The sequence below is a fragment of the Manis pentadactyla genome, chromosome 1 (assembly GCF_030020395.1).
Source record: "Manis pentadactyla isolate mManPen7 chromosome 1, mManPen7.hap1, whole genome shotgun sequence".
NCBI classification, from domain to species: Eukaryota; Metazoa; Chordata; class Mammalia; order Pholidota; family Manidae; genus Manis; species Manis pentadactyla.
Window position 1 is genome coordinate 178,235,014 of NC_080019.1, and position 26,880 is coordinate 178,261,893.

Consider the following 26,880-nt stretch of genomic DNA (forward strand, 5'->3'; position numbering starts at 1 on the left):
CATGGTGTGGATTACCCAGTTTAATTATTCACTCATTGAAGGACATTTGAGTTATTTCCAGTTTTTGGCTCTAGTAAATAAGGCTGCTATAAACATGTACAGATTTTGGTGTGTGAACATAAGTCTTCATTTCTTTGAGATAAATGCCTGGGAATATAATTGCTAGATCTTATGGCAATTATATGCTTAATTTTAATGAGACAGAAAAACTGTTTTCTGGAGTGGCATACTATTTTACCTTCCCACCAGCGTTGTGTGAATGATCCAGATTCTTTTCATTCTCTCCAGCATTTGGTGTTACCACTATTTTTTGTTTTAGCAATTCTGATAGGTGTGTAGTGATACGTCATTGTGGTTTTAATTTGCATGTTCCTAATAGCTAACAATTGAACATTGTTCCATGGGCTTATTTGTTATCCATATATCCTCTTGGGTGAGGTGTCTGTTCATGTTTTTTGTCTACTTCCTAGTTGGATTGCTGATTTTTGACTTTTGAGTTTGAGGGTTCTTTATATTTTCTAGACATTAGCCTTTGTCAGATTTGTAGTTTGTAAATATCTTCTCCCAGTCTGTAGCTTGTTTTTTCATCCATTCAACTGGGTCTTTTGTAGAGCTAAAAAGTTTTTAATTTTGATAAAGTTCCTTTTATCAGATTTTCCTTTTATGGATCACGCTTATGATGTCAAGTCTAAGAACTTTTTGCCTACCCCTAGATCCTGAAGATTTTCTCCTGTGTTTTCTCTAAAAGTTTTCTAGTTTTATATTTAAATTTAAATTCATGATCCATTTGAACTAAATTTTGTATAAGATTGTATGAGATGTGAGACTTAGATTAAATTGAGGTTCCTTTTTTTTTTTTTGGTTAGCGTGTGGATGACCAGTTGCTCCAGTACCATTTGTTAGAAAGGCTGTTGTGTTCTTCACTGAATTCCTTTTGCATCTTTGTCAAAATTCAGCTGGGTGTATTTGTATGGGTCTATTTCTGGGTTCTGTATTCGACTCCACTGATCTGTGTGTCTGTCCCTCTGCTAGTACCACATAGTTTTGATTGCTGCTGTATAATATGCATTAAATTTTATCTTAGAAATAGTTATAGGGCTATTCAAATGATCTATTTCATATTGGGTGATTTGTGGTAGTTTGTGTTCATGAGGAAGTAGACCATTTCATCTTACTAAATTGATGTGTGTAGAGTTGGTTGTAGTAGTCCCTTACTATCTTTTCATTGTCTGTAGGATTTGTAGTGATGTTCTCTGTTTCATTCTTCATATTGGTGATACATGTTTCTCTTTTTCTTTGACAGTCTTACTTGTTAATTTCATTGATCTTTAAAAGGACATGTTCTTCATTCTATTGTGTTTTTTTTCTGTCCGTTTTATTGATTTCTGCTCTTACCTTTATTGCTTCCTTCCTCACGCTTGCTTGGGTTTTTTGTGGCTCTCCTTTTTGTTGCAGGCCCTCAAAAAATATCTGTTGAATGAATTCTCCCTCAAATGTTCATTCAGATCCTTTACCTAGCTTAGTTCCTTGCACTGAGCTCTTCACATTCAGGTTATATACAGCCCATTTTGCTAAATGACTTATTTGAGTTTTTTGTACTTTCTGGGGTGAGAATGAGAGCTGCAGTCCTCTCAGACCTTGAGAATGCTTCTTAGTTGCCTGTCACCATGAGGAATTTGTCCAGCCTGTTTTCAGGGAGTCATCTGATCATATGTCCATTTAAAATATTCTACAAAATGCTTTTTGTTTTGAAAAATGAAAAACATAAAAGGAAAAATCTTTGAAGCAGTAGACCTTTCATCATTGAATGTCTTAAAGATATTACATTTTCTTCAGATGAAAAATCCCTTTATTCTACTCTCATGTTTTACTCTGTAGTGTAGCCTATTACAATTTGATAGTAGAAGCATCTATTTCTTTTCTTGTAACCTTAATCATCTTTTATTTTATATTTTGAACAGTGTTATTTACTTGTCTACTACACTGGCTGGCGGAATGTGAAATCCTTTTTGACTTTTGGCCTAATCTGTCTATGCAACATGTATCTTTATGAACTGCGCAACCTCTGGCAGCTTTTCTTTCACGTGACTGTGGGAGCTTTTGTCACGCTACAGATCTGGCTGAGGCAAGCCCAGGGCAAGGCTCCTGATTATGATGTCTGACACCATCCTTCAGACTATTGCCTTGGCTTCTGGGGAAGAAGGAGGGAGCATATCTTAACTGCCACTGTGATGAAGAAACTGTTCACCACAAATGAGAAGCTCTGCTTTCTTTCCCTCCAACTGTCCTTTTTTGTTTTAAGTCAGCATGGCGTGCCTGGGAGCATGCAATACCTGCTAGACAAACTCCTCTCAGAGTAATGTTGGCCTTGAGATCATTATTCAGAGGAAAAGAAGACTTCTCTCTGCAGGGTCGTAACAGTGGAAGAACAGTTAGAAACCATTGGAAGACTTGGCCAGCAGTCACAAATCCCTCTGAAGAGCTCATTCAAAATAACTTTATGTGGTACTTGCTCTGAGGACCAAGCAGGGACTCTACAACCTGGGCTTGCCTTTGTGAGGCATTAGTATAGACCAAATTTAAAAAATGCTGCAGTAAATTGAAAAGTTTATGTTTAAAACCACCAGATTACTGAACAGATTTATGATACCATGAATTTAAGTCCAGGATGGTGTGCAGTTAGTTCCTTTTTTCTCTTATATTTTTGCTTGAATCTTTACTCTGGAAATCACCTGATGTAGGAGAAGGCTATGGTGAGCTTATCTCTGGAACATCCCAAGTATTGAAAACACAGTGATACCTGTTTCCTTTCTAAGTCCATGTTTGTAGTTGCTTTTGAAATCACTTTTTAAAATTATGATTCATTAGACTACAGCCATTATTTCCCAAACTAAGTCACTTAAGTATTGAGTACTCTGTGTATTATTATTGACTTAATATTTATGTCTTAAAATTAAAATATTTTAACAAGAAATTAATCTCTACTCCAGATGGAAAACCAGCATCAGTTTGCCATACATAAAAGGTAACTAAAAATAAATAAAACAAAAAATGTTACTAAATTCTAGCTACACACTAATGCCTGCCAAGGCTCTGGATCCAAGAGGCCTGTTCTTTATCTGTTATAGTGAGAGAGATGTTACCCAGCACAAAACGGGGGGCTCTCTGTGGAATTATCAGGAGGATAAAAGAAAAATGTAAAGGGAATGACATTCACACTGTGATTCAACATTATTTAACTCTGTGTTATGTACCACCTAAAATCATCTGTAGGCCATCAGTGGTATGGGCCCTACACTGAACTATACCGAGAGTCAGAAGGTGACTATTCTCCCAGAGACTCTTACCATTTTATGACTTTAAGGAGTTAAGCACCTAGTGTCTTAGAAAACTTACTTGTTTTCTGAAACATTATAAAGATTGTTCAAGCAGTTATGAATTAAAAATATAGGAAGTACAGTTTGATTCCATTGGCAAAATCTACAGCTCTCCTGGCTTTGGAAGTTATCATCATGAGAGAATTTTTGTTTTTGTTTTTATTTTAAAGAAGTGATTCCAAACAAGGAATTCATAAGGTACTGAAATTTGATATCCAGAAAAACAGTGGACCCATTACATATAATTTATGTTACTGGGCATATTTATTAAGCAGAAGAAATAGTCCAGAGGGTAGTCATTGAGCTACCTTATTTGCCTGAACCAGTATGAGTAGGTATGTCTACAACTGTAAAATCTTGCTTAACTAGAACCTTTTTCGTGCATCCTCCTTTAGGAGAGAATGAGGCAAAAGACAATAAGTGTATGATATCAGGGATTTATTTAAAACAAGAAACTCCAATTCACCCCAATTTTCTGCCTCTATCAAAACTGTATAGAAATTATGTCTATTCTGAGAAATACCCCAAGGTCCCTCATGATCCTAAATCACTGAATAAAATTATGTTTGGTATTTTGTACTTAACAGCCAGAAAAGTGAAATGATTCAACTTAGAAAGGTTTCTCTAAACTAATGGTTAGAATAAGGGGAGTTTTTTTGTAAATAGTCAATTAGCCAGCAGGTTGGAGCATTCTGGTTAATTGTGACTGCTGTCAGTTCACAACTCTCCTACAAGTTTGGTTCAGTTTGGTTCTCCTTTCATTGAATTACTGAGTTATGTTTGGTGTATGTGGATCTATTTAGCAAGGACACTTGAAAACTCACCAGCTACCTTTAAATGCTTAATTTTGTTTTTGCTTTTGTTTTATTTTTTCAACAGCTATTTTGGTTAAAAGGATGTTTACATCTTAATGTAAAAAAAAAAGGTATAAAAAATTTTTATGTAAATAGAAGTGCTTTCTTTCATTATTTAGTGCCTGCATCTCTGAGTTGTCTATATAACTTCCCTGTCTCTATCATGTTATTGCCAAAGAAACTGAATCTGAAAGATAAAATTTTGCCATGAGTGTAAAGAAGTCCTAAGGCTCTTGAGAAAGAACACTTAGGCCTCTAATGTGTGTGATGGTAAGAGTTTTCATTTATACTGCACTTTCACTTCTAAGAGCAAGTCCTCATTTACCTAATCATAATGAGTTTCATAGGGTGGGGGGAGTAGTGGCTGCCCTCAGGGTATGAAAGAGCGACCTAGAACTCGGGTAATTAGATAGTAATGACTTAGCTAGGGTCATAGAGCTAAGCACACACCATTTATAATCTTTTAGCCCAGGGCTTTTCCCCCAAAACAGGAGGCTAATGGATAACTATGATTATATCAGGGAATATGTCTATTCTTGGTAAAATCAAGGAATTGGTGGTTTCTTAAAATAGTGAGCACAGGCCTGCTATTGTCAGATCTAGGTGTACATTATATTTAATTCAAAAATACTGCCTTTTGGTTAAGGTGTGATGTGAGGGCAAAAATACTCTTTTTTAAAATATTTTAAAAGTCATTGCAATATTTGCTTGCTGTTTAGGTCTGTATTTGAAATGTTTTTATACTGGGATCTTTCCCAAAAAAATTTGAAGCGTCATACCAAGAAAAGAAATATACAATAATTTAAATAAAATATGAACAGAAGTGGGAAGAAAAGATCAGTGAAAATGAAAGGAAAGGTGAACACAGTGCTGTTAGGGGGTGTAAAGTGAGACTCTTGAGCTTCTCGAAAGTCAAGGAGAGAGAAGGGAAACGAGTTTCACCTCACTCTGGCTCTGTCCGAAAGTCAGAGCACACCAGTTCCTGAGGGGAGACTTCTTCCTGATGAATACTAGTAAAAATGTTCTCACTTAGAGTGTCCTGTGAAATGTGCAATGCTGAAAATGAACAAAGTCCTCAGTTGTTTTACATGCATATGCATGTTATGATTGTGCTTTGGAATTCAGCCCATACCAGCTTTCAAAAGCTTTCATTTGAGGGGTTTTTTTGTGTGTGGAGTTAATAGACGATTTTGGTCCCATAAGTAAGAAATCTTGTCCTAAGCTAAAAATAAGTATCTGAGTTTAAGCTTGAAAATCCATTTTAGGCAAATGCTTGGAGATGTGGAGAACCTTTACTTGACTTTGTGATTTATAACTTATGTAGAGTGAGTGTGTTGTGCTTGGATTAGCACATTTATGCTGTGCGAAATGTGGTCTTTTTTTAAATTTTATTTTATTTTATTTATTTATTTTTTGAGAGGGCATCTCTCATATTTATTGATCAAATGGTTGTTAACAACAATAAAATTCTGTATAGGGGAGTCAATGCTCAATGCACAATCATTAATCCACCCCAAGCCTAATTCTCATCAGTCTCCAATCTTCTGAAGCATAATGAACAAGTTCTTAAATGGTGAACAAATTCTTACATAGTGAATACGTTCAAAATGTGGTCTTCTTGACGGTGGAGTTTAGTCTGGAGAAATGTATGGCTCCGGTTCTGCTAGGCCATGTCTGGAATCTCATTAGAGACCTGATTTGTCAAGGCTCCACGGAGACCAGAGGTGTCATATGAGCTTTCACGTCCTGTTTCAGCAGTGTGTCCCTCTTGAGGTTAGCTGCCCACCCAACACTCAGATGTTTGGCCTTTATCCCAGAAGGTTCATTGAGTAATGTGAGGACCCACTCTGAGCTGTTGGATTCCCAAGAGACATAACAAAGTGTGGGCCTGTGTGTGTGTGTGCACATGTGTGAGTACAGTGAACAGCACTTCTGTTCACTGTAGAAGTTAGAGCTATCATGGAGTATGTGGTAAAAGAACGAATAGGTTATTTCAGAAGCAGCCGTCACTCAGACCAAATTAAACACTTAGTCTTACCACAAATTAAGTCACTCTTCAAGGCTGCATTTTTTGTCTATGGTCCAGCCTCCTTTGTATCTTTCTGCTTTATTATTTGTAAGGGAATGGAGTATTTTTACCTAAAAATGCTGTGCTAAAAAAAAGCAAACCTGATTTTTGGGTTAACTTGAGTTTAGTTAAAACCTAGGTAAGAGTTAATAAAAGAAACCCCTCCAATTCTAAGGGTTATGAAAGAGTTTGTTTGTAAAGGCTCTGTCAGCTGTGAATTCAGCTCCTCTGGTCTTATTGATTAGAATTAGGTGTGTCTGATCATCTTCATCAATGTTCTGGGACTGCTGTGGAATCTGGCATCTCATAGCCTCCTGTTTGAACATTGAGCTTTCCAAAGAGAAGCTGTGTCTGCAGCTGCTACTCTGGTAGCATCTCTTCCTTGAGTGGCCACAATTTCTAAATTACCTTATGTAGCATGTGAAATCACAGTGCTGTGTGATTGGAAGCCATGTGGCTTGTATCCTCCTTGCTTATGAACAGTGAGTGGTGTTGACACAGGTGCCCATTTTCTTCTGCACTGGCAGTAATTTGTCTGTGTGTAATAGTCTCAGAACAACTGGAAGCTGTAGAAAGCTCAAGGAGAGCAGGCTTGGTTCTCAAAGAGTTCCTGAAATCAGTACCCTAGCCTTAAGAATTGTTCCTGCTATTTCCCTCGCAACAAACAGTATGTTTTAGCCCATCCTTGCCTGAGTTCTCCTTTGCCCTTCTGGTCCTGCATCCTGCAGCCCAGCAACACAAGCATCCCCCCGCAGGAGCCCGTTCAGGCTCCATCCATCCGACCCTCGGAGTCGGGACTCAGGCGTCCATTCCCTATTGGGTCTCAGCAGCCCCCCCAGTCCCACCTTTGTCACTTGCAACGTGTGCCAGTGCCCTTCGTGGAGGCTTGGCTGTCAAGGGCCTTGCCCAGAGGTGAACAAGCAGCATGTTGCCTTTGTGCTTAAATTCCTCCGGTGCCGAGGACCAGTGATAAGAGTGATTGTCAGGGCCTTTTGTGGGCCAGGGGCTCCTACATGGTTTTCCTTACAGCAGCCCTTGGGGCAGGAGGGGCCCTATTTCATGTTCACTTGAGGAAACAGACTCATGTTCAAACCTGTGGCTCAGGTTCTATGAAAGAAAACTCCGTGTGTGTGTGTGTGTGTGTGTGTGTGTGTGTGTGTGTGTGTGTGTGTGTGCATGTGCTAACCACTGGACTGTTTGTGTTATAGTAGCTGTGGGAACAGACAGGGCCACATGGGGGGAATGGCTCTGTGTATGACAAGGATTTGATCTTCAGAAAGCGTTCATGTAGGTTTCTATCTTACAGACAAAGCACCTGGGACCTTTGGGACCTAAGGGACTTCACCTCAGTCACAGCGTAACTCATGGGGACACCCTGATTTCATTCCAAATCAGTCCTACTCAGAACTCATATTCTTAACCACCATGTAACAGTAAGCTAGACAACATGGAAATATATTGAAGTATGTAAGTTATATATGTTGAAATATATATACAAGTAATCTACATTACTTTTTAAATAAAAGTGATCTGGTCAATGTTAACTCCTGCAGTATAGATGTCCTAGACTGAATAAAATAGTTTTCTAAAATTCCTACATCTGTAACAGTAACATAGAACAAGTGGCTGCTCTTAGAGGTATGGTGAACCTTAAATGTGCCTTAGATCTTAGGGCAGGCAAAGTAGAAAGTTTAGTCTTTGTAGTAAGACTCATGAATTCATGAATTAATGATTTCAATGTTCAGGCTTCATTGGTGATTCACATGTTACATTAACTTTTCCTAACTGAAAGCCAGAGTAGACTGGTGCTTTGATATGAAGTAATTTTATGGAAATTCTGCTCTAAGTGGTCCCTATATCTGAAAACATTAAAAGAAAAATGGAAGGTAACTATTTGCAACATCAAACAGTGATTATGAGTTTGGAGTCAGACTCCCTGGCTCTCCCTTCTACTGGCATTGTGATCTTAGCAAGTCATGTAACTTCTCTGCCTCAGTTTCCTCATCTGTAAAATGGGGATAATGGTACATTGGGCAAAGCGTTACTATACTAAATGAGTCAATAAATATAAAGTACTTATTAGATCCTGGCCCAGTGAGTGCTGGGAACAGCATCATCCATAGCACTGTGGTCCTTATTAGTGTTATTATTACTATCAAGGCAGTAAGGGTGTTTTTAAATTGCAAATGCCCCCAGATATGGTAAGTCATTGCACAAGACTTGTTAGAAATTGCCAGTTGAGTGAGGGTCCTGTTGAAATGTCTAGCAGGCAGTTTCCCTGCCCTGGCCAGCTCTCCTGTGCAGACTTCCGGGCAGGGCATGTTCAAAGAGAGGAGAAGGCATTGGAGAGGCTCTGCTTGCCACATGCCTGCCGTTCATCAGGTGCTTTCTGTAAAGGAGGTTATGTGAGCTCAAGACCCATCTGAAGTTAAGTAAGCAGGCTTACATTGTCCAATGTCACAGAGCCTGGAAGTGGTGATCTCTGCTCTCCAGGACCCCACAACCTCCCAGGCAACTGGAGTGCTGTTGAACATGGTGAGTGCCTCTAGGATCCTCACCTTACCCAGTGTGGCCCCATCATCCCTCTCTCTGAATGTCCCAATCTGGTCTAGCAGGTGCCCTTGGATGGCAGCCGCCCTAGTGCCTGCTGTTCTGTAAGGGCCCCTGTGAGAGTGTCTGTGCCTGGGGTCTCTGCCTTAATGGGAGGCGAGGGGTTGGGGAGACAGCCAGCAGCCTTCAACCCGCAATATGGAAATACCATATGGATGCTGGGGAGGTGAGAGCTCAAGGCATTCTTAAGAAGCACAAATGAGCATAGCTTTTAAAAGACTGATGTGAAGCAAAATGCACCCCTCCAAAACAAAAAGCAAAAACCCCATGTGAGCCAAAAAGTGCCATTCAGCTGGCAAAGTCAAAGCAGAGAACCAAATTTTACAAAATTAGAAAATAGTCTGTTAGAATACCTAGAGATGCTGACACAACAGAGATCCCATACAGGTCTGAATTAGAAATTGGCTGAGGGGAGAAAAAGGTGATGAGGCCCTAATGAATTCCAAGAGTTCTTTAAATTCACAGGCCTAATAGACCAGCAACATGATCACAGGCCTTGGGGGTGAATATGTGCCCCCCCCCACTCAGTGACAGGGTGGCCCAGCTCAGCTCACTAGAAGCAGCAGGGTGGTGAGGTTTGGAGCCTGCAAGCCAGTGGGGACAGGATGACTACTTTACCTTCAGCTCTAAATGCATCTTTTCCTTCTCTTTAATCTTTAGCCTCCATCTCTCCTGTCTTTCTGGACCCTCTGCCTGCTCTGTGAGCCTAGACTGATCTCAACCCAGCAGCCCTCCAGGCTCCAAGGACGGGGGGAGGCCTTGATAAAAGGACTCCTGGCCGCACTGCTATCATGCATGGCTGGTGCTGGCGTGGTGTCCGGAGGGGAACAGAGTAAAGGCTGCTCTGACCGTTTGAAAGTGACCTTCCCACAGATTCCCCCTTGTATGGTGCTTTCACATCATTTGTCTCTCTGTGTTCGGCTCTAAAATCTTAAAATCCTAATTCAGTTGTGTTCAGGTTTGTGCCATACAGGTGGTCTAGCTCTTGAAGATTAAAGAGGTATACAAATATTTAGAATCAAAAAATGACAGAGGAGGAAGAAACCATGGCCATCAGCCATTCAAATGGCCTCTGTTCTGGTGCCTGCCTTTTGAAGCAGTGACCCTCTGCAGGTGGGAAGGAAAGACAGGCAAGAGGAGGACAGCAAATATCTTTCTCCTCCCAAGACAGTAAAAACACTGCCAAAGGGCTGTTTTGAGAACCTGGAAGAATAAGAAAAGCTATGATACTATAGTAATTGGATCTCATTTCCTCTCTTGTCAACCTTGAGGAGGGGAAAGCCCTCTGTCCCTGCCAAGATCATCAGTACCCAGCCAGATGCACACACCGGACGGAAGCGCTTTTGTCCCCGAGGATCAGAGCTGCCCCAGGGGCTGCACCAGTCCTTTTTCCCACTGCCTCCTAGGCCGGGGGTGGGGTGGGGGAAGGTCAGCACACACGAGAAAATGTATGTGAAAGCTCTTAATACACTGTGAAGTTCATCCAGGTGGGGGGCATGGTATTCTCTGGCCTGCTGTACACCCCCCACCACCCTCCTCCCCACTGTCAGCACCAGGCCTTCCCTCTCCCGACGCTGGGCTCTGGTATTTGCTACGGCTGGCCCAGCCCAGCTGTGTCGGTCCTTTCCTTCTGGAGGGCACTTTTACAGTATTTGTTCTCTTCAGTGCGGAGTTACTCTGATTTAGAGAAATTCAAAAGCTGTGGGTTTTCGTGGTCCGTTGTCCCTGCCTTTGCTGTTCTCTTGTTCAGGTGGCAGAGCGAATCTGCTCAGCGCTGCTTTGGACTATCGTACATCCTGAGGCCCAAGAATGCTTTCCTGCCCTGCAGTGATACAGGGTCAGCATCTTTTCCAGGCTCTGAGAAATTCACTTTCTGCTGATTAGCTAAACTCATGGCCAAATTTACGGAAAATACCCAGCTTTTATCATGTAAAACTGCATCTCTAGACGATTTAGCTGTACACCACTCGGGTGGTATTTTCTTTTGCAAAAGTGTGCTTGTTAATTCTGAGTCTTAAAGTAACATGGCTACCTGGTGAATATTTAGCTTCAGTTCCCTCAGTGTGCCAAGGTTTGCTGTGCCTTCCTGCTAATGGTGATAACCCCGCCTGCAATCAAATCACTGCCACGTTTGCAGTCTCTCTTGCTTTTAGTTGTCTTTGCTGTTGGTGGGCATTAAAGTGTGTTCAAAACTCACCCCACACATCAAAGGCATTTTTGCTAATAAGTTTGGCTAATTAACTTTCTAGGCATGGATATGCTTTTGGGGAAAAGGGAGAAACAAGTGTGTTCTCTGGGATTAGCTCAGTGGAGATAGGATGACTTATCCCGTGTCCAGCCTGCGCTGGGTGTGTGCACGCATGCGTGTAGCTTCATGGGCCTGCCTGAGCGTGTGGTGTCTCCCAGCCACAGCAGGGTGGGAATCCTTCAGTTAAGGTCACCACCTAGGCTAATCAGCTTGTGAAGTCTGGCCTTACCACTTGCTCTCCTTTTCTAATTGACATGCCTCAGCCCCGAAGAGGTCTCAGAGTTCACATTCACTCTATACAATTACATCCTTTACTGTGCACATTTGAATTCCCAACAACTTCCATTTTCTTTGGAGCAGGAAACCTGCCTATGAGCAGGACTACTATAGCTATGTCCGCATGCTGCATTGTTGCAGTGAACCCAAGGAAATATTTTTCACTGGCTCCTTCATTTTCACTTGTGCTAAATTTAATTTGACCAAGCCCCTCTGGTTTTATTTCCTGAACCCAAATATAATCCTGCATTTGATGGGTGTGGCAGGCAGGAAGTGCTGAGAAGGGCCCCTGCCTTCCTACCAGCTCTCCCTCCCTTCCTCGCAGGAGCAGAGGAGTCCTGGGCCACGCAAGAAGTTACCTGCATGGCCTTAGCAGACAGGCCCACTTGGGATCTCGTCTGTTAACTACCAGCTGTGTGGGCTTAGGCGAATAGCTCAACCCCTCTGTGTCTGTTTCTTCATCCATGAAATGGCGTGGCCAGGAGAACTGAGATAATGTTTGTATGGTGCTTATCGCAGGGTCTGGCACACAGAGAGTGTCCCATAAGTGGGAGCCATTATTATTAGGTCTCCAGGTCAAATCAGTTCACCCGGGGCCTGTAGCAACTCCTTCCATCCACTTGGGTCCTTTCGACAATCTGTATTCTCATCTGTATTTTCAACTTTCTTTCCCTTAGCATAGAAACATGCTTGGCTCACTTGTTTTAAAACATCCACCCCTCGACCCTGGATCTTTTCTGGTTCCATCCTCAGTCACTTGTCCCCTTCACTGCTGGTCCACCTCCTCATCTCTTCATTCCTCAGCCTCCTGCACCCTGGCACCTGCTCCTCAGTCTAGTGAGTCTGCTCTTGCTGAGGTCACCAGTATTCTTCTACTTGGCCGCCATAATGGCATCCTCTCCAGAGCAGCGAGCTGCCCTGCCCTCCGTCAAGTGAGGCTCTACCTTGTGAGGCTCCTTCTGCAGTGCCCCACTGCCCCACCAAGGGCTGAATGCACTGTGTTTTGGACCAGAACCAGGCTCATGGCCCAAGCCACAAATCAGACCAGGACACATCACCAGTGAAAGTGTTTAATAGTTAAATTATTTAAATAGACTTTTCAATTTCCATGGGAAATCATAATCGTATCTGTTTTTTGCAAGAGCAGGAATAAAAAGAGTGCACACCCCTTGGAGGGAATGAAGAGCTAGCACTGCAAGTGGCCACCAGTCACTGCTGGGATGGGGAGGACGGGCCCCCTCGAGGCCAGAGAGGCAATGGCCAACAGAGGGAATGGGGTGGGGTGGGGGTTCCTCAGCACACAGACAGTACTCAGGCTGGAAGCAAAATGAAAACCCAGCACCACTGGCGGACAATATGGAGGGGTAGGGACTTGAGAACAGGACCACGGAGAAAGCTAGCCCCCTGCAATAGATGCAAGAGGGGTGATGCAGAACTCAAAGGATGGAGCAGCAAAAGCGTGGACAGACTCAGGCTGGCAGTTTTCGATCCAGGAAAAAAAGTTTTACTTCTCAGAGCTGTGTTCAAATTGGGGTGGGAGTTGGTGTGTGGAAAGGGGAGGCCAGGGCTAGTGTCCAGTGAGAGGTGGTAGGTGGGGGTCCAAGTAGCATTTTGGAGCTGTTACACAGCTGCCTCCCCACCTCCAAGCTCGTGCTGGAGGTGAGAATAGTTCTGCCCTGAGAAGCAATGCAAAGGTCTGGGGCACATGTCCAAGGACTCTGCTTGAGGGCATCTCTGTGATAGTATGTCCTTTTCCAGATGCCTCCCTCACAGGGTATAAAAACGGCATTAACCGCCGCCTCCCAAGAAAACAAAAACCAGACAAAATTTCTGCTAGTTTTACCCTGGGAAGCTAGGCTCTACCCTTTCTTCTGGTTTACAGGTGGGGGGCAAGGCCACCACACTTCCCTGGACCTAAACACCGCACATTACATCCCCAAGGCTAAGGGATCATCTCAGGAGAGAGCCACCTGCCCCTCGGCCACCTGGAAGGCCAGCCAGGCGCAGCCCCTCACCCCCGCCCGAGCTGGGGCCATCCGCTGACCTCTCTGAGCTGCAAGAGCTGCCTCTCCTCGGCTGCCATCGCAAGGAGGGGACGGGTGCATGGTGGCCGCCATGTGCTCTGCCACAGGCCAAGGCTGCTTCCCTTGTTCCCACCTTGGCCTGAGGTGGGAAGGAAGCTTTTTGTTTTCATTATATTTGCATTTTACTTACGGGATGTGATTCTGTGTGTGTGTGTGTGTGTGTGTGTGTTACTTACGGGATGTGATTCTGTGTGTGTGTGTGTGTGTGTGTGTGTGTGTGTGTGTGTGTGTGTGTGTTACTTACGGGATGTGATTCTGTGTGTGTGTGTGTGTGTGTGTGTGTGTGTGTGTGTTAGAGAGGTGGGGTAATGTGTACATGCATCTTCCTACTTAATCTGAACCCAAAAAGACATGCTCACTGCTCTGGCTGGACCTGGGAAAAACAAAACTGCCAAATCTGAAGGGAGGGAAACAGGTGTCTTGTCTGAGACCAGTTCCACAGCATAAACACACACACACTGGTGCACACGCGGACATAACGTACAGTACAAATGAGCACAAACACCCCGCTGTACACAGCTGTTTTCTAATATAGAGAATTTACAAAATATAGAATTTGGTATATTTGTTAGCTCTCCAAGGTTTTCAATAATACAAAATAAAAATACAAAAAAGACAAGTTGGAATCCCCACCCCCCTCCCCAGTGGCATCCTCGTTTGCTTGCGGGTCTCTTACACGCATACAACTAGCATAGTCTAAAGAAGGGCACAGAAACTTGTTTTATTTAATAAATATTTTCTTTTTCTCAGAACCACCACTCCTTGCTCCAAGTCCTCTCGCCTCCCCTCGAATTAGTTCTGTCCCTCTCAAAGGGGCATTGTGGGGTGGAGGAGGAGGACCCTGAGGAAGGCCACTTAAAGTCCCTCCAAAAGCCAGCACTTCTGCCCAAAAGCCCCTCCGCAGAGCAGGGCCCTCCGCCTCTGTCTGAAGTTAAAGGCTCACATAGAAAAGCAGACCCCTCAGGGTCCTGGGTTCCGGGCTGGCGTGGCGCCGAGGCCTCTCCCTCAGCCCAGCTGTGGTGCGCTGGGCTGCCGCACACCGGGAGACACTCGGCAGCTCCTTGCCACCCGTGCAGCAGCACCTGTTCAAAAACTCAGGATTCAGATCGCATCTTGCAGAGTCTGCTACAGGGGGAAGCATCTTTGGTCAGCTTGGTGCTGGCAGGACGCTGGCACCCTGGGGCCTGGGACGGAGGCCGCTGCCCGCCCCAAAGGCAAGAAGCTGCTTCTGGAGTCAAAGCGGAAAATCTCACCAGTGCAGCCATGTGGGCTGGAGCGCAGGCTTCCACCTGCCTGGCCGGCACACAAAGAAGCCATTTCCATTCCTCTGGAGGGCCACGCTGCCTGGCATCGTTGCTGGCAGCTGCTAACTTAGCGGGGGCCCTCCATTGAGGAAGTAGGTCATCATCTCGCCTTTGCCCTTGACCTTGACCACACCCCTGCACTCCAGCTGGTATGTGTTGGCAGCCAGAACCTGGTACATGTCTGTGGTGACCTAAGGAGGCAAAGGAAGAGAGGGGCAGGCCACTGATGAGCTGAACCGTGCACAGGCGCTGCCCGACGGCCCCTGACACGGGGCTGGGTGGCACCTCCAGGAGCCGCAGCTGCTTATGCACAGAAGGGCCTCTTACAAACAAGAAGAGTGACAGCACCTACTCCACGCTGGGCAGGGTGGCAGGCACCTCACACGTGCTATTTCAGTGCTGCTCAAAGTGTGGCCTGCAGCCCGCAAACTGCTTGTCACGGTCCACAGGAGAGGAAGGGCAGGAGCTGAGAGGAAGCGTTTAGGAGCTCGCATCATCTGACACTGCCACAGCCGGTACACAAGCCCGGGACCAGGCCTTCACCAGGGTCTTACACCAAGGCAGATCAGAGATATTTTTGGAAAGTGATTTTCACCACAGATAGTTTGAGAACCACTGCTTATCACATTTAATCTATGAGGTAAGTATGATTACCTCAGGCTCAGAAAATCTAAGTCATTTGCCTACGGTTACACAGCAAATGATGGCAGAGCCTGGACTTAGTTCCATATTGTATTATTGATCTCTGCTTTAGCTTCTGGAACAAAGAGACTCTCAGGTGGCTTCAGTAATTACACTGTGTTATTGCAGGGCAAAGGAGAAGGGCAGGGGTGACAGGAGCAGCAGGACAGACGAATGCCTCACGAGAGGATCCGAGAGTCCTTTCTGGGTACCACCAGCGCTCCACCCCAGGCCACCACAACAACCTGCTGGGTGCCCTGGCCCAGTCAGGCTGTCAGGTCAGGGAGGAAGGGGGCCAGCTGCTGGGAGGTGACCCAGTTGTGTTGTTATTAAGTGTATTCCAAGAATGGCAAATCCCTGTGTCAGGTGGCTGCTGACAGAGTCCCTCTCACCTGTCCGTGGATGGGGTTAGAAGCTCTGTGGACACACAAGCCTCTGTCCCCATCTCCCCTCAGGGCCTCTAGCTCCCATTCTGCTGTCCCTTCTCTCCTGGGTGCCAGGATGGAGGTGATAGAAGGCCATTCTCCCAGGCCCCTCAGACAGCACCCATAAGCCAGCCAGGCTAGGCCATCTGGCCAGGGCTAAGCTTGTGGCCAACCCCTTGAGGTCCAGCAGGACAGAGAAGTTAAGGGAAACTTAAGCGGTGTCAGAACAAAGGTCCATAAAAAGAGCACAGTTAGCACTTGGGAAAACTGACGTCAGGGAAGCTGAGTGTCTTGCCCACAGCCTCACAGTGAACTGGGGCTGTGGGAGTGCAGGACTAGAGCCCCATCCTCTCTCAGATTTGAGCAGACAGAATCAAGGAGGGCCTGGGGAAAACAAAGAAAAGCATCTGAGCAGAAGGCCTGGGACTCACAAACTCCAGCTCACAAAGGATGAAGAGAGGTTTCTGGGTCTCTGGCTGGGCTCCTGCTCCCTGCAGCCGTCTTTGTGACCCCTCTGTGTGCCTGGGTTGTGGTGGTTGCCATCTGGGCTTGGCATGGGCAGCCAGCTTCCCCCTAACCCCCAATGCCCGCTGCGGCCAGTAGAGGGCTTTGTGCAGGGCTGAGGATCTGTCCAAGGTACTGAGGGCCTGAAACACAATCATGTTCCATTTTCCAAGACATCCCCCTCAAACTTGGTTGCAGAAATTCTGACTGGGAACTGTGAGCAGCCTGCCCCAAAGACCCTTAGCAGCAGGCAGAGGCCCCCCGATATGGATGCCCCGTGTGGTGGGCGCTCGTGCACTCACCTGGATGCGGTCGGGCACGCCGGTGCTGTCCATGCGGCTGGCCACGTTCACTGTATTGCCCCAGATGTCGTACTGAGGCTTGCGAGCCCCGATCACCCCGGCCACCACTGGGCCAATATTGAGCCCTGAAGGGGACAGAAATCAGCATGTTGATGGGGCTCAGGCTACGCTTCTTTCCTGGACCCTCAACAGGTCCCCTCTGACTCGGCCTGAGGACACCAGGCCCTCCAGGCCAGGGGCTGTGCTAAGCCCTGCAGCTCCCACTTCTCTGCTCCTAGCAAACACCTTCTAGCTGAGACCACAGGAACCTGCCCACACGTCCATGCTCCTGCGTGCTCAGCACCAGTCGGTGCTCAGCTCCTGCAGCTCCTTCGCCAGGACTGCCCTCTTCAAGGTTTCCAGGGACCTCCTGCATCATCTAGTTGCCTTTCCTTCACAGTCTCTCTCAGTGGCATTTAAGTTTTCTCTGTCAATTCAGACTCCCCGTACCAGAACTCACCCCTTTCTTCCTCCTCTCTCCTGTTCCTTTCAGGGTGCTACCTTCTTGTTCATAGAAGCTAGCTCCTAACCCACCAGTCTCTTCTTTCTCCCAGTAACCTTCCTCCCCGGCTCTGAGCAAGGGCAGGGACACAGCGGCGATGGAGCTCAGGGAAACAGCGCTCCCCATCTCACCCTGGCCCGTCAGCTCTAGTCTGCCCACCTTCCCAATCTTACCCGAGGCAACCCTGAGCAACCCTGCCTCTAAGCCTTTGCTGTGCTGGTCTCCACCTGGTGGCCTCCCTCCCCTCCAGGTGAAATCCTTCCCTGGTACATCTGCCAACATTCTCTAGACATCTCCTGTCCTGTCTCCAAGCTCCCTCCTATTACCTGGACTATCTCACACTGGGCTTTCTTAAGCCTTGTTGCTCAGCTGTTGGTTGTGTGTGTGAGGGACGACTACAAACACAGCAAACTCCCAGAGAGGCGCCTCAGGCCACCTGCTCAGAAATGTCATCAGTCCTCAAAACTCTTCCCTCCATGACCCTCCTCTTTGGTCCTGTCGAGCCCTATGTAGCTTTTTACCCCACCTGCTCTTTGCCGCTGGACTGTCCCACTCTCTGGCCAAAAGCCACGGCCCCCAGGGAAGTGTGTAGGATGGGATCTGACACCCAGGGCTCCCGACTGCCTGCCCAGCTGCTCATCTGCCTGCTCATCTGACATCAGGGAGCCCAGGGCGAAGGTAACACAAAAACGTAGGCTGCACGTGGTTATGGCAGAGCCCAGCTGGCTCTGCCCTGGGCTTCCCAGCAACCACGGCAAATGAAACTTTGGTCAAGTCTACCAAGCACAGGGCTAAAACAAGCCAGTCTGTTCAGGGAAAGCCCATTTCCTGACACGCAGGCCGAAACTAAATATCTCCCAAGGATATTAACGATCACAAAATGGATTTTTTACTAATCCAGTATTTCAATTCAACTGAAATACTAGGATTTTTGTTGGTGTGTCACTGATACTTTTTTAAACGTTTGAAATCTGAAACATTGATGGCTTGATGCATACCCAGGAGTTGATATGCATTAAAATGTTGACTAGAACAAAGGTCTGCTCCTTCAGAAAGCATCCTTTACCTCCACAATCCTCAGGCAGAAGATGGCAACACTCAACAAAGTTTCTACTACAAAAATGACTTGCCCTCTAGACACCTGGACATCCTTGGTAGGATATTACACTAAAGACACAGGAATGGCAGAAACACCCTGAACTTTATGGAGCAACAAATTCAGAACTGTAATTCTGAAATCATGTTGTGGATACAGTGGGATACAGCCAATGCATGAGGGTGTCTATGTACGTGGGTTTACATTGTGCTGTTTCAGCTCTTCTGTAGAGCTGAAACTTGTCAGAATAACAGGTTGTGGTAACATAACAACATTAAATACAAAAAAGGAAACAAAATTATATAGGTTATTGGTTCAAGGTTTTCTGAACAAATAGAATATGGCCCTGACTGTTTACAAACTGACCCAGAGCCTCTGCTCAGAATCCCCCTCTCGTCTCGGCAGCCCCCACCCTGGCCCACTACGGCATTACAAAGCTCCCTCAAGGCCACCCAACAGGCTGAGGCAGCTGACAAAGACAGAGTCCAGGGAAGACACATGGACTTGACTTATCACCACATCCTCATCACTTCTTTCCCTAATTTGCGTAGATTAGAAAAGCTTTTACAGCACCTGGAAGGTTTTGCTCACTGCACACACACAAGCCGCTTGGAACTCAGCAGTAACTCCACTGACCCGTTAGATTTTTAAGGTCACCCTTTTTAACAAAGTTGAAATATAATAATTCACTGTCAATTTTATGTGATTCTTTTCATGTTTAGCTTTTTAAAATATTCACTTTGTTCCTTTCATTTTGCTAACAGTTTTGTAGAATGTATGCTTAATATTTTTATGAATTTTCAAATTGAATGACTTGTGCCATGTTTATGCATTTTATATCTAAAATGTGTAAGTATTGCATTTTACTGCTTTGCATATTTACTGAATGAATTCAGAACACTTTTAAATAAAACACTACCATTAAGTCGTTATTACTTGAAATCAATGGGACTATCATGCCCCTGAGGCAGCCCCCAGAAGACCCTGTGCCCAGGCACACAGCAGCCCCCACAAAGCCTTTCGGGCAGACACAGCCTGGGTCCAACCGGGCCTTCCTAACAAGTGGGCGAGGTGGCACTCAGAATGAGGGTGTCCTGAGTGTGTCACCTGCACACCCACAAAAGAAGACATACATCTCAGCCCAGTAGGATTCCACTGTGACTGACCGATGACCCCCACCCCCTTGGCAGGACATACTATAACGTCAGACTGCTCAGACGGGTGTGGTCAGGGCTCGGGGATGGGGCGGGGAGCCCCCAAGCCCCGGCACTCAGGACCCAGCTCACCGATCTTCATCTGGAAGTTGTTGAAGGAGTGCTCATTGATGTACTTCATTTGGTCCATCAGCTTCATGGCGAAGTCGGCCAGCGCTTTGATGTGCGTCTTGCCCACCTTGTCGTAGGTGGAGTCGTTGAGGCCTGAGGCAGCCATGTAGGTGCTGCCAATGGTCTTGATCTTTTCCAGCTGCCTGAACCGATCCTCACTGATGATCTGGACAGAGGGAGGCCAAACCTGGGTCACCCCCAAATCTGGGGCACTGAGGTCCACAGGGAAGCGCAGCCCTGTGGCTCCTCATGTCTCCCTAATGCACACAGGGTCCCGTCTCCATCACCAACTCTGCGTGAAGCCCTGATGGTGCCGGACAGAGCCAGGCCTCCTCCGGCGCTCACCCACTGTACAGTGGCTGTGTGCTACTGTCCCCACTCCCTCACCAAGAACTCTGGGTCACTAGCCAGCTCTGGGTCTTTTGCCCCCAACAGGGGCTGGTGGCTGTCTCCCGCTTCACTGGCAAACCCACCTCATCTTCATCCAGTAGGATACCCTTCTCTTTCTAGGACCTGCCGGAAGCCTGCCCACACCCAGCTTCCATTACCCCACTCCCCAGGAGTCTTGGGCTATTTCCAACACTGCCAGGTCCAGCTCCACCATTCCTCTCCTTCCTGTGCTCTGTGCCCAGGCCCTCTATTCCCACTGGGGTTGTCCCTCTCACATGCGCTACTTGATCTGCTCCCAGGATTGAGTCTATCCATTGGGTGCAGAATCCCCAGTGCCGGGCACACTAGGTGCTCAACAAGGGTATGACATACAAATGACAAAATGTTTTTGTTTCTGCCTCTGCTGTTCAGGGCCTTGCATCTTTGCTCTGCCTCCTCTCTCTGCCTGGGAATTCCTCCTTTCTTTGCCTCTCAAAGGCTGCACCCCACCCTGGGGCCTGTGGGACTTCAATTTCAAACAGCCTGGGCTGAAACCACTGCTCGGCCACTATCTGAGGTCTGGCAGTGACCTCAGAGGCAAGACCCATAAGGTCTGTGGGCCTCAGAGTCCTCCTCCGTAAAGGGATGGCAGGGGAGGAAATGTAGGCAAGGAGCCTGTGACAGTGCCTGGGACACGGTCAGGGCTCCCAACATCATCACTCACATCTGCTGATGGCAAAACGGGGTGCCCCTCCGCTCCATGACCCAGCGTCCCCAGCCCCACCCCGTACCTCATCAAAGTCGGCGATGATCTCGTTGAGCAGCCGCAGGCACTCAACGCCCTCGTTGTTGGCCTCCAGCTCCACGTAGAACTCGGAGAAGTTTGCGATGGAGGCGAACATGACGGCCACGCACTCACACGACTGATAGTAGAGCTCGTCGTTGCGCCTCTCGCGGGCCAGGAAGTGGGCGGCCACGTCCTTGGGCAGGATGTTGTGCAGCAGCCGCCGGTTGTAGGCCTGCAGCTCCTCCATCTCCTCCTTCTCCTCCGTGGCCTGGGAAGAACACCCAGTCAGAGGGGGACAAGTGACATGCTACTTAGAAAAAGACAGAGGGATCCACCCCAGTGCCAACTGTGCCAGGATTTCAACAGGTGCCTGGCTTTCTATCCTCTGCTCTCCCTTCCCTACTCCCAGGTTTTCTTTAAAGAGTGTCTAATACCTTGACCATCGGGAAAGAGAGATTTTAAGTATCTAACTCTCCCCCACCTACCTGTTGGAAAGTGATACCTGTGAGGGTATTGGTCCCAAAGGAGGGAACCCCTGAGTGGAAAAAGGTCCCAGAGGAGAGGTGGAAAGGATCCTGTCTGCCCAAGACTAGAATGAGGCAGTAGTAAAGGGATGGTGACCACACCTGATATGGCCCTACAGCTATGCAGGTGTCTTCAGCTTTCCATTTCCTCTTCATATCAGACCACACAAAGGCCATGCAATCAGAAAAGTGTTGTGGTAAGGATCACTGAACCGACTGACCCCATAGGAGAGCAGCTTGGAGCCCTGCCCAGTCTCCCTGGGTCCCAGAGAGCAGACTCACTCCAGGGTCATGTGTAGCCAGGCCAGGAGGTACAGGTGCCCCGAGGTGCCACCGGGATGGGGCAGGGACATCACCATTGGCATTGGTTCTTCCCCAGTTTGGGTCCTAGTCTAGGTGGCTGAGGTTTGTGTCCCTCACCCTCCAGGATAAAGGGACAATCCAGTTAAGAGGCCAACAGTGGCCCACAGGCTGATGTGCAGAGGTAGGCATGCACCAGGGTGTGCAATGAGCCATCTGACCAGTGTTCATGGCCAAGGGGACACACAGCAGAGTCTGCTGGCTTCCTCCCAATCAGTGGCAAACAAAATTGCCCCTTTAAATGGGAGTGACCATGTTGGTAAGGCAGGCAGGCAAAGATCAGTAGCAGGGCCATTTGAAAGATCTAGGCAGCTTGCTTGGGCCTTCCCTAACTAAACATGGAGGTCCTTTCTACTCAGCTTCAACTACAGCCTCCAAACACACCAGGACTACTTCTCAGGGCCCTGGTGCTCCTGGTGGGCAGTGACTACCCATGGGGAAGGAGCTGGCACACCAACCCAAGGCCATGGGGAAGGCAGAAAGCTCAGGGACCCCAAGGCTCAGAGGCTCAGCCTTGCCCCTGAGATGGAGAACCCACAGCCCCATCATTCCTGGAGCCACTGGAAATGTGTCCACAAAGATGGGGGTCATGCCTGTGGTAGCTCCTGGGCCTTTGGATACCAGGTGGGTCCAGTGGGCATGAGCTCTCTTCCTGCCCCAGATTGAACAAATGCAGAAAAATGTTATATGTTCATTTATATTTACACATATTTCCTATCTTTGTCCAAGGAGAGAACCTAGAACAGTGAGCACACTGAGCGCTCTGATCCTGGTTTCTAAATACCAGCCTCTACAAAAAAGAATCGGAGCTTTTTGACGAAGTCACCGATTCCTTGGCTTGATCAGGGAAAGTACATGATGAGCCAAGGCATCTTCTTTTCCAGAAGGTACGAAAATGCTCAAAGAGTGATGAAGACATGTCAAAGAACACAGAAGCCAACGTAAAGAAACTCACCTGACCGAACCCAGGACAATTCTAATGTTAAAATAAGTAATGAAAGGAGCAGATTGAAACCCACTGAATTCTATTAGAATCTATGAAACCATATTGATATAAATAAATGAATGACTAAGTAAATAAGTGGGGGAGGAGGCTTCTACTTTATGGCAGAATGACAATTAACAAATGCAGAAGGGGTCATTGCTACCTGGCAGGCAGGATCGGCAATGGATGCTGAGACTGGCGGGTGGAGGTTCGCTGAGGATCAGAATATTTGTGTGAGACATCAGAATACCTTTCTGCAAATGCTATCTGAATACAGAGGAGAAGATGGGGGCCTGACAGTGGAGAAATCTGGCAGATGCCCACTTGAACAGGTGATCAAGCTTATTAGTGTCACTAGAGGGGGCAGGTCAACATAGTGGACTCCCCAGTGTGATGTGCTGAGATGTGCACGGCCTCATTTCCACGGTTTTTCTCTAAGAAGCCATGGCTGAGTCTGGATGTGGGAACATCAGTCATGGGACCTAGGCTGAGGGTCACAGAATAAGGACCTCTTTAAGCCTGAGAGACAAGGAAAGACTGAGGAGACAAGATAACTAAATACAGAGTATGCTGGAGAGGACCCTGGACCAGAACTGGGACAGCTGGCAAAATGGGAGCGGGCTGGTGGGCGGGCTGGCAGCGCTGCCTGGGTGTGACTTCCCAGCTGGGAGGTCGCAGAGGAACGGTGTGGGGAGTGTGCCTGCGTCTGGCAGGTAGACACTGGAGAACTTAGGGGTGAGGAGGCACCACGTCAGAGAAGAGAAAGACTGAACAGATGCAGAAAAATGGCTGCGGAGTCTGGTGACGGGACCACTGGGGTTCTTTCTACTGTTCTTGTAACTTTTCTGTAGGCTTAAAATTATTTTTGAAAAATTCCTCCCAAAAAAGAAGATAAAATTGGGAAGTGAGGCGTGGACTTGGAGAGGAAAGATAAAAACATGGACATAACCCGTTGTGGCCACCCATGGAGAGGAACGCAAGGAACGCAGGGACCCCTGGTAGCTGAGGACACACAGGAGTGGCGGAGAAGGACCGGGTCCCCCGGTCCTCAGGACAACCGGGGGCTGGGCTGCACTAGCAGGTCCGAGGCCGCCCACGCCGGAGACCCGGCTTCTCGCAGTGCGTGCCCCTGGGCGCCCTCTCCCGGACCGTCTGCGGTGATGCAGCGGGCGACGCGCGGCCACAGGCTGCCGCCTCCAGCACCCTGGGCATCCCCTCCAGGGGCAGGTGGGGCTGAGGCCTGGAGGGCAGAGCGCTGAGGGATTTCAGCCCCAGGTGGGCACCCAGCACAGGTCAGACCTGGGGCCCCGCAGAGGCCCACCACCTCTGCCCCTGCGCCACCTGTCACCAGAACAAGGACACATCCAACTGGGGTGGTTTATACTGTTCTTGCAACTTTTCTGTAGGTTTTAAATTGTTTTTAAAACTTCCTCCCCAAAAAGAAAATAAAAATGGTGATTGGTGGGGGGAGTGTGGGTGTGGGGAAGGAGGAGGTCAGGGAGCAAAGATGAAGAAGTGGACATGACCGTGAGGGTCTTTGATCCCCTTCCATCCCTTCTCCCGGAGGAGTCTGCAAGCCCAGTTCTGGGCACGTCAAGCCCTGCTCAGTCGGTGCCAGCTGCTGCTCTGGCCAGACTCCTGCAAGGCCTCTGGGGTCCTGGGACTGCATGCGCCCTCCTCCTCTACTCACCTCCCACCACCCTTTGCCACCCCGACCAACTCCTTGCTGCAGCCGCCACAAACTGGGCCTGTCCATGCGCCACCCCACCGTGCCCCGCCTCCAGAAGCACACAGCATCTGTGACCTAACAGCCAATCTCCTGGGCCCATCCAGCTCCCAACACCGTCTAGGGTGGTTTGTCTGGAATGAGCTCCAGGTTTCACCTCACGGCCCCAGAGAGCCGGAGCAGACCTGCTGGGGCCCTGGTAGCGGGGAGGAGGCCTGGGCAGTACACCTTGTCAGGGCACAGCTAAGGCCCAGCCCTGCCCAGGTGATGAACTCTCTCACTCACAAAGTGCCTCAGGGCCCTGGTGCCTCCCCAACCCCAGTTCCAGCCCCAGGGCAACCCACCTGAAGTTTCCAGAGGAAGTCGAGGCGGGCGGTGGACTCCACCTGCTGGGCGTGCAGGTACAGGGCCAGCACAAAGACTGAGATGATGATGGGTGTCACTACCTTCAGCGCCACCTTAGTCGCGTGCTCAGGGCTGCAGGCGGGAGGTAGATGCCCTTGCACCTCATGGGAGGCCTTTCTTTCCCTCCCACTGCAGCTTCCCCTTCTCACCTCCAGCTCAAGCTTTGCCTGAGGTGTGCCTCCTATAGGAAGCCTTCTTGGCTGGCAGCCCCACCTCAGCCCCTGCTCACACCTGCAGCTCAGCAGCCATTACCCCTCTCCTTATGCCTCATCTCCCACATCACTGGGGTAACGTCCTTCTGGTACATCAGTGGGTGAATGAGGCCCTTGTGAAAGGCAGCATGTACATCGCAGGTCTTTCTCAGTGGATGAAACGGGCCCTGGGTGCAGTAACTAACAAGGGAGCCAGACAGGCCATACTGTCTCTGGGCAACCTTTAGCAAGGGTCTTAACCTCTCTGAATTACAGTTTCCTAATCTATAAAGTGGGGTAAGAATACCTACATTTCAAGATTGTGCTAAGAATTAAAGATACTGTCTACAAAATTCCTTGCATGGTACCTGACACAGCGGGAACCCCAAAGCTGGCAGTCCTTATTGTCTCATATGTTCCTGTTAACATTATTGATAAATACTCTTAAGAGAAGTAGCCCCTGCTCCCTGTCCCAACAAAGAGCCCTTCCATGGGCCACAGTGCCCACTCTGCGGCCGCATCTCCAGCTCAGGGGCTAACCCACAAACCCTGCAGGCCTTGCCTGTGCTCCTCTCCCCCCGCGGAGGTGAGCACCAGCCCCTGCTCTCCTGTGCCCGGGAGGAGCTAAAGGCTTTAAGTCTTTGTGTCTGTAGATCATCTTGGCATGGTGTGGATCGTTAAAGAAGAGCATCTGCCCCATGCGGCCCCCTTCATACCGAGGAAGGGAAGGCCTCCTTCACGGCCCACCTTGCCTTCCCTCCCACCTGGGCCCTGCTGCCTTCTCTGGCAGGCCCTGAGCTGCTGGCCTCTGGCTGCTCCATGCCAAGGACGGGGGAACTGAATCAGAGAACTCAGAGTCAACTCACCACTGGGAGGTCCCGTTGTTGTTGAAGTCTCTGTGAACAGGAGTTGGGAGGGCTGTTCAGGACCACCGTTCTACATCGGCAGCCTCCAGGCCTCCTCTGCCCCCCACCCTGCTCTATGCCCCCAACCCTGCTGAGCTCCCCCATCCATCTTCTCTGCCCTCAGCACCCTGCTCTGCCCCACTATGCTGTGCCACCCTGCTCTGCTCCCTGACCTGACTGTCCCCCACCCTGCTCTATACCCCCCCCCACCCTGCTCTGCTCCCCCATGCCCAGCTCTGCTGCCCCATGACTGCTGCTCCTTTACCCCCAGCACTCCTCCAGATGCAAGGATACTTTCAGGATGGGATGCTTGCAGGAAGCCCAGCCCCAGCTAGCATCTGCCACAGTCACCCAGCCCCTGCCTGAGACCTGGACCCCACCTCTCAGCACATCACACGGGTGGAAGCCTGCCCGTTTCTCTCACCCCAGCCCTTTGCTGCATCCAGAGGAGGAGCACTACACTTGTGTTGTCCAGGCTTGGTAGCCAGTGACCACATGTGGCTCCTGAGCCTTAAAATGTGGCTAGTGCAAGTTAAAACATCCTATAAGTGTAAACAGACACTAGGTTTTGAAGAATTAGTGTGGGAAACATGTGAAATATTTCATTAGTAATTATATATTGGCTACATATTATAATAATATTTTTAATGTATCGGTTAAATAAAGATATTAAAATTAACCGCATGTTTTGCCTGTTGAATATAGCTACTAGAAAAGTTTAAATCACATATGTGGTTTGTACTATTTCTCTATTGGTCAGCGCTGCTCCAAGCCACGCCAGGTTCTCCCAACCTGGAAATGGCCTCCACTCTCAGCTGCTACTTCAGCAGGACAGGAGAGGCTGCCCGTGGCAGGGGAACAGGTGGCAAAGCCCGGATGCACGGTCTGACCCACGACAGCTGACTGGCCACTGGAAAGGCCCAGGCCTCCTTC

General features: G+C 48.1%; 2 protein-coding genes across 6 annotated transcripts in view; one reads left to right on the top strand and one right to left on the bottom strand.

The window, feature by feature from the left end:
- Positions 1 to 5,826, top strand: part of SEC22A (SEC22 homolog A, vesicle trafficking protein) — a 68,135-nt gene extending 62,309 nt beyond the window's left edge. For 2 of the 3 annotated variants that reach the window (XM_057503338.1, XM_057503333.1), the window contains one exon: positions 1,962 to 5,826. In XM_057503338.1, the coding sequence (XP_057359321.1) occupies positions 1,962 to 2,162 (201 nt within the window). In that variant the 3' untranslated portion in view covers positions 2,163 to 5,826. The remainder of the gene's footprint in view (positions 1 to 1,961) is intronic. The other variant, XM_057503342.1, reaches the window with a different exon arrangement.
- Positions 5,827 to 12,489: 6,663 nt separating this feature from the next.
- Positions 12,490 to 26,880, bottom strand: part of ADCY5 (adenylate cyclase 5) — a 152,493-nt gene continuing 138,102 nt past the window's right edge. For all 3 annotated transcript variants that reach the window (XM_057503356.1, XM_057503353.1, XM_036905615.2), the window contains 6 exons: positions 25,909 to 25,938; positions 24,791 to 24,923; positions 20,856 to 21,119; positions 19,657 to 19,861; positions 16,734 to 16,858; positions 12,490 to 15,012 (listed from right to left, as the gene is read on the bottom strand). In XM_057503356.1, the coding sequence (XP_057359339.1) occupies positions 14,884 to 15,012; positions 16,734 to 16,858; positions 19,657 to 19,861; positions 20,856 to 21,119; positions 24,791 to 24,923; positions 25,909 to 25,938 (886 nt within the window). In that variant the 3' untranslated portion in view covers positions 12,490 to 14,883. The remainder of the gene's footprint in view (positions 15,013 to 16,733; positions 16,859 to 19,656; positions 19,862 to 20,855; positions 21,120 to 24,790; positions 24,924 to 25,908; positions 25,939 to 26,880) is intronic.